Genomic DNA, 7500 nt, shown 5'->3' with positions numbered 1-7500 from the left:
TCAAACCAGGCTTGGGTCAATTGAACCCCAGTTAATGATGGAAAGGGGGAAATGGATAAAACTATATTTTCAGTAGTCATTGTTCCCAACAAGGGAGCTTTGGTATTCATCATGTTAAAATAATGAAAGCCATTCTGCAGGCAGTTAAGAAACCTTTCTTAACAATCCAACTTACTGTTACTTTCTCTCAGTGAAATAAGAGAATCCCAGTGTTCAGGTGGCAGCAGAAATGTTACCGTCTTCTTCACAGGCTTATTCTGTTGTAGTGACCCCTCACTTTCCAGAGTCTGCAGAACTACATCAGGACATGACTCAACAGATATATCTTTATCAAGTTTCTGCCTTCTTTGGGGTGAAGCAGCTCTTCCAGGTAATGGTGACCAGTGTATTGGATAAGGAAAATGATCATATTCACCAACTGGGCCACCTACTCTCTGGTTTGGGTAACTTCTCCCTAGCCCAGTATAAAGAGCTGTACAGTCACTGTCAACCAATGATGGATAGAGAAGATCCAGTTTTTCATCTTTAACATCTGGTGATTGGAATGTTGGTTTGACAAAATTCACCTGATTATATGAAGGCAACACAACTGGTGGAATATCAGTAAAGTCTGTTGGATACATTGAACTTGGTACGATACAGGTGCCTGGAGGAGTTACTCCAACAGGAATTTTGTCATCTCTAACCAGCTCTGGGGAATTACACTTTATTGGTTCTTCAGTTACCATATTACTCATAACTTGTGGGGAGTTCTTGTAAAAATAACTTGGATGCAAATATTCTGAGTTACACATTTCCTCCACAGTTCTTGTGTGGTGGAGAGGAAGTAAAGACACCGAGTTACTATGATCTGGTAATACACATTTTTTGGTAGGTTCCTTGGGCACATAGCTAGGTAGTTCTATGTAACCTTTTTCTAAATCAATATCCGCTATCTGCTCAGCTTCTTCATTATCTTTCTTTACAGTGATGGTATCAGTATTACTCTGGTTATTACTGCTTCCTTCCTTAGCTTCCTCCTCTTCCTTTTTTTCTGCTTTCAGACCATGGATGTCTGTGTTTGATTTTTGGTACTGAAGTTCTGAACTTTGTTTTTCATTTGATTCCTTAGACAAGTCTTCTACATTACCTTGAATCATCTCTTTACTCTGAGAGTTTTCTTCATCCTTTGTGGTGGTTTCCAGAGTTGAAGTAGTGTCCTGTGATGCTTTTTCTGATTCTTCATGAGGTGTTTTAGTAAGCTCTTTCAAACGTCTTCTTGATGGAAGTGTGGCACTTGCAACACTTGCCAACTCTAAGAAATCCTTAGGATCAGTGTTTGTGCTGACACTGACACAAGAGGCACTTAGAGATCGAGTGATTTTCCTCCCTTTCCCCAAACTCCTTGGTTTTGGCTTGGTTTTAGGCTTATGTGTTTTACCATTCCCATTTCCTTCCTTAACAGAGCCTCCCGATGTCTTGTTCTGCAACCCAGAAGGGGTTTCAGCACCCTTATATTCACTAAGTTCCCCTCTTTTTGCTCCAGACCATAGTGGGGAGTCTAGACTATGACTTGTATCAAGCATGGGTGTGCCCACTTTACTACTAGGAGCCTCATTATGCTCTATATTACACTTTGAAGGCACTTTACCTGAACCACTACCTGGATGCTTAACCAATTTTTCCTTCTCAGATGACTGTCCCTTGAGCTTAATTCCCTGAGCTATGTGTTTACAATCTTCACTTGCAATATCTTCACCTGATGGACTAATTGACTGTACTGGTTTGTCTCCCTTCTGACACTCTTCCACTGCCTCTCTTTCAGCATGCACAGGAAGGGTCTTGGAAACATCTTGACATGGAGACAATTCAACTTCATCTTGAGACGTCTCACTGCTCTTTGATGGCCAGTTCAATCTCACAAAAACAGACGACTTTGGCATGATGGCAGCACCACAAGATCTCTGATATCCTCCATCTATGGTGCTTTTGCCTGTCTATCCTCCTCTTGTTCTTTCTTTATAATATTCAATCTGGCACTTTTGCAATTAATATTTTTTCTCTTTCTTTATCTTTCTGTAAAAGTAGCAGAATGAATCTTGTTTAGAACTTTAACAACTTTCAATCAATAAAACAATTTTTTCTTGTGTATATATTCCTTTCAAGCAAAAATTGCCTTTGCTTAAGATATCAATTGCCAGATGTCAAACTCAAGTGCCCAGTAAAACCCAAATATTCTGGAAACAATATATGGATATATGTATGTAATTCTGCATATATGTTTTGTGTGTGAATTGAGGATGTGTATACATTTTATTCATTATACTGCACTCTGTATATAAACATGTATGTATATAGCATAAATGAGTTTATAATGTGTGTCTGGCTTCTTTCTGAGATATCGCTTAAGTGCACATATCTTTCCGACAAATCACGTAAGTATGCACATCTTTCTGACAGATACCATAAGTGTGTGCATCTTTCCAACATGTTGTGTAAGTGTGCATATCTGCTGTGCAAACAAGCACATGAAGTATATATCATAAGTCAAAAACATTAAAATACTTATCTAACTTACTGACCATTAATTGGTTAGTATGAGGTTACGAAATGTTAGGAAAGTAGTAGAAGTTTATGCCATTTTGTCACTACACCTCCGGGAAAAAAAGAAAGGAAAAAAAAAGGAAAAAGAAAAAGAAAAAGAAAAAAAAGAAAGAAAGAAAAAAAAAAAAAAGAAGAAGAAAAAAAAGTCTGGCCTCTATGTGTGTGTATGATTATAATGTCTGCCTGGGTGTGCGTGTTTAAAATGTGTGCCTGCTCCTGTGCGTGTGTATGTTTATAAAGTGAGTCTGTACATGTGTGTTTATAATGTGTGCCTGTGTATGTATTTATGACGATAATTATATGTGCCTATGCATTTGTGAATTATTATGTGTGACTCTGCGTGTGTGTGTTCTTACAGTGTGCCTGTGCGCATGTGTATGTTTATAAGTATGATTATAATGTGTGCCTGTGCGTGTGTGTGTAATCATTTGTGCCTGTGCGTGTGTGTATGATTATTTGTGCCTGTGCGTGTGTGTATGATTATTTGTGCCTGTGCATGTGTATGCTTATAAAGTGCCTATGCCTGTCCATTTGTGTATTATTACAATGTGAGTCTGTGTGTGAGTGTGTTTATAAAGTTTTCCTGTGTGTACATGTTTATAATGTGTGCTTGTTCCTGTGTGTGTGTGTATGTTTGTGTGCCTGTGTGTTTGTGTTTATAAAGTGTGCCTGTATATGTGTGTGTCTATTTATACAGTGTGCCTGTGCGAGTGTGTATGTTTATAAAATGGCCTGTGCCTGTGTGTTTGTGTATGATTAAAATTTGTGCCTGTGCGTGTCTGTATGATTATGAGTGCCTGTGCATGTGCGTATGCTTATAAAGTGTGGCTGTGCTTGTGCATTTGTGTATGATTACAATGTGTGCCTGTGGGTGTGTGTATGTTTATAAAGTGTGCCTGTGTGTGCATGTTTATAATGTGTGCCTGCTCCTGTGCGTGTGTGTATGTATATAAAGTGAGCCTGTAAGTGTGTGTGTGTGTTTATAATGTGTGTCTGTGTATGTATTTATAGTATGTGCCCGTGCATGTGTGTATAAAATGTGTGTCTATGAGTTTATGTTTGTCTGTGTATATTTATGTTTGTGTGTACAGTGATGTATCTGTGCATTTGCATGTATATATGTAGATGCATGTATATGTATACGTTTGCTTTAGTATTTTTGTATTTGCATGCACGTGTACGTGTGCAAGTGTAAGCGCGAATGTGCGTGCATAATTTTGCCATGCGTATTAATATTGCACATGTATGTGAATATTGATATGCCTGAGTGTACGCAAGTGCATCTCTGCTTCAGATTGTTTACGCCAAGGTCTAAATAAGTTCTATAGACCTTAGTTTACGCCCCCATGCCACGAGCCCGTGTCCCAACTCATGAACCCCTGCCATCTGCAGTGTCCGAGTCCGCGCCTTGGGCCCCAATCGTCATCGTCCTTGAAAGTTCTATTCGCGACCGTCCGTTCGTTTACTTTGGACTCTTCAAAGGCGGATTCCTTGCAGTCCATGCGTTTTCCATCCTATTAATAGCAAGATATTAAGATTCGAAAATAATAACGGTTTATATTCCCCCATAGCTTAGTATAACAGTATATCGCGCTTATTGCTCCTAGTATCAAACATTTACTTGTAATTAATCCCTACATTTACATGCATCTAGACAATGCAGGGACACAAATTAGGTTAAAGTTAATGTTTAAAACGCTTTTTTGTATCGACTGCAAGCTTTTTCCAACAAGAGAATATAACAATAATAAAAATAATAAAGATGAAAAAACAATAACAATAATAATAATTACTATGAATACTATTATCATTACTATTACTATTATCATTATCATTATTTGTACTATTATCATTATCATCATTATTACTATCATTACTATTATCAATATTACTATATTTATTATATCATTTTTATCATTATCATTATTACTATTATCAATGTCACTATTATTATAATCACAACAACAACTACTACTACTACTAATAATAATAATAATAATAATGATATTATCATCTCATTACCATGGTAATGATGATGATAATGATGATGATGGTGATGACAACATAAAACAGTAAAATGTAGAAATAATAATTATTATAAAATACAATAATACCAACAACTACACAAATAATTATAACACTACTACTACTAATAACAATATTTGTAATGATAATGCTAACATAAGAGCCGACTTCGTGCAGTTATCTTTACCTAAGTAAACTGACCACTTATCAACCATGGCAGCTAAATGTCTAATCCGATTTGAAATACAGTATCTGGCTACATGACGTATGCGCGTAGAGTAAATGTGGAATAAACGGGGCGAAGGCGTAGCACAGAAGAGGTGCAAGAGGGGTAGGGGGGAGCGACCTCGACACGCAGCGTGGGGTGGCACTCGATCGTGGCACTGCCTCGCTGGCACTACCTGCCTGTGCCACACCTCCCGTCCGGCCGCCAGAGTCACGGGATCGAAAACTGGTCCAGACTGCGTCATTTCACAACCACCCGAATGTGACTGCCAACTATTTTTTTTTCACCACTAGTATATGTGAATGAGTGATAATGTCGTATCATTTGTACCTGCTCGTTTGGCTGTGGGTGTGAATGGGAGGCAAGTTGAGTGAGAAGGAGAGAGAGTGAGAATGTGTCCACGTACATGCGTTTTTGTATGTGTATGTGTATGTGTATGTGTATGTGTATGTATGTGTATGTGGATGTGTGTGTATGTGTGTGTGTGTGTGTGTGTGTGTGTGTGTGTGAGCGTGTGCGTGCGTGCGTGCGCGTGTGTGAGCGTGTGCGTGTGTGAGCGTGTGTGAGCGTGTGTGTGCGTGTGCGTGTGCGTGTGCGTGCGTGCGTGCGTGCGTGCGTGCGTGCGTGTGTATGTGCGTGTGTGCGCGCGCGCGTGTATGTGCGTGTGTGCGCGCGCGCGTGTATGAGCGTGTGCGCGCGCGCGTGTATGTGCGTGCGTGTGCGTGTGTGCGCGCACGCGGGCGTGTATTCAATAAGAAACTATTCCAAGGATCTGCTTTATTTGTAGTAACAAGTGGAGTCGTAGCGAGTTGGAGACACGCCAGTGAGCGAAGTCAAGCCCCCTCTCCCCTCCCTCCCGCCACGCGTCAACCCCTCTGTACTACTCTCTTCCCCCCTCCCCCCCCCCCGTCTCTCTCTCTCTCTCTCTCTCTCTCTCTCTCTCTCTCTCTCTCTCTCTCTCTCTCTCTCTCTCTCTCTCTCTCTCTCTCTCTCTCTCTCTCTCTCTCTCTCTCTCTCAAACCAAGCCATGGACTGTCAGACAAAAGCCCATTCACCTCCCAGTACATAACAAAAGCGTACCATCTGTCAGAATCTCCCGCTGACAAATGGTGCAGGTGGGTATGCAGGTGGGCACAGAGCTACCAGGTCCTCCCTGCACACGCACACCTCAATCAGGACCAACACAAAACAACAACACAGGCCGCATGAATGGTGACCCATCCCGTGACAAACCGCTGATGATGCAATACTCAACCACGCAACCGATAAAGATAGACGTCGTGAAAAAAAGATTAACAAGCTAAGTTTTAAACAAATAAATAGATAAGTAAATAAATAAATAATGTATTACTGATTCTTGTACCTCCTGTCTTCCCTCCTTCCGGACACCTCGCGTCCGAATCCCAGCGCGAGGGCCGAAGCTTCATTTCCGTAAAACACGTGACTAAATGGCAACACTTTGTCGACTGCTTTTCGTCAAAGCGACCAATTCGAATCGAGCTTTAAACTGCGGTTTCCATGAAAATAGTAAATATATATATAATTAAACACAACCCATCCACCTATAAAAAATCACAAGTTGCGGATACCGATTCAACACAGACAGACTCAACCCGAAACAGCTCTTTGTCTGGTCGCGAGGATTAAATCTTACATACCACATATATGCTCATACCCTACATACGTGCTACTTATATGCTCGTATCTTGCATACTTACATACCTTGATACCTGCATATGTCCTCATGCCCTACACGACAGTAGAAAAAAGACAATGTACGAACTAGATTTCCTGAAAATGTGACATTTTCATGTCTGAAGCTGAAATCCAGTGGCATTTCGAAACTCGTCTCATTTTCAATAAATCTAGCTCGTGTACTGTGGGGTTTTCTTCCTTCATATACCCAACACACCTTCGCCGATGGGAGAGCGAGCGAGCGCGCGCGAGAGAGAGAAAGAGAGAGAAGTATCCCAACAAACCAGCGACAAAGCCAATGCACGTGCCAATCCAAATTTGTATAACGGTGCTGGTAAAGGTAACCTGTCGTCTGCGCAAAGAAACTCCTTCATGCTGAACCTGTATATACTGTAGATGCAACATGATGCGCAAATATATATACAGCATACATATGCGCATACACTGACACAAACGGACGAAGGGTAGATTCACCTGCTTTCACAGGGTCAGTGAAATAATGATGTGATGACAATAACAACGATAATAATAGAAAAACTATAAACATTTTAATAATAATATTACTAATAATAAAAACAATAACAACAGTGATCATGATTATGATAATTATAATTATAATAATAATGTTAACAATGTTAATAAGAATGATAAGGATAATGATAATAATAATAATAATGACAATAACAACAGCAATGACAATAACAATAATAATCAATAATAACAAAAACAACAAGAACAATAATGATAATAGTAATAGTAATAATAATAATGATAATAATAATAATAATAATAATAATAATAATAATAATAATAATAAAATAAAAATAATAACAATAATAATAACAATAACAACAATAAGAACGAAAACAATAACACCAACGATAACCTTAGGAATTATGATAATAATAACAATGATGATAATGAACACAACCCTATAATATCAAGAATACAAAGTATAATAATCGCTATAA

At 39.2% G+C, this 7500-nt stretch overlaps 1 protein-coding gene across 1 annotated transcript in view; it reads right to left on the bottom strand.

Annotated features, from left to right (window-relative positions):
• p120ctn (adherens junction protein p120) overlaps nt 1-7500 on the bottom strand; it is a gene marked incomplete in the record, with an annotated part of 40427 nt that overhangs the window by 32389 nt on the left and 538 nt on the right. The window contains 1 exon segment of the mRNA XM_070123614.1: nt 176-2055. Within this exon segment, the coding sequence (XP_069979715.1) occupies nt 176-1922 (1747 nt within the window).

The sequence above is a fragment of the Penaeus vannamei genome, chromosome 1 (assembly GCF_042767895.1).
Source record: "Penaeus vannamei isolate JL-2024 chromosome 1, ASM4276789v1, whole genome shotgun sequence".
Taxonomy (NCBI): domain Eukaryota; kingdom Metazoa; phylum Arthropoda; class Malacostraca; order Decapoda; family Penaeidae; genus Penaeus; species Penaeus vannamei.
This window is presented reverse-complemented; position numbering and strand designations above follow the sequence as displayed.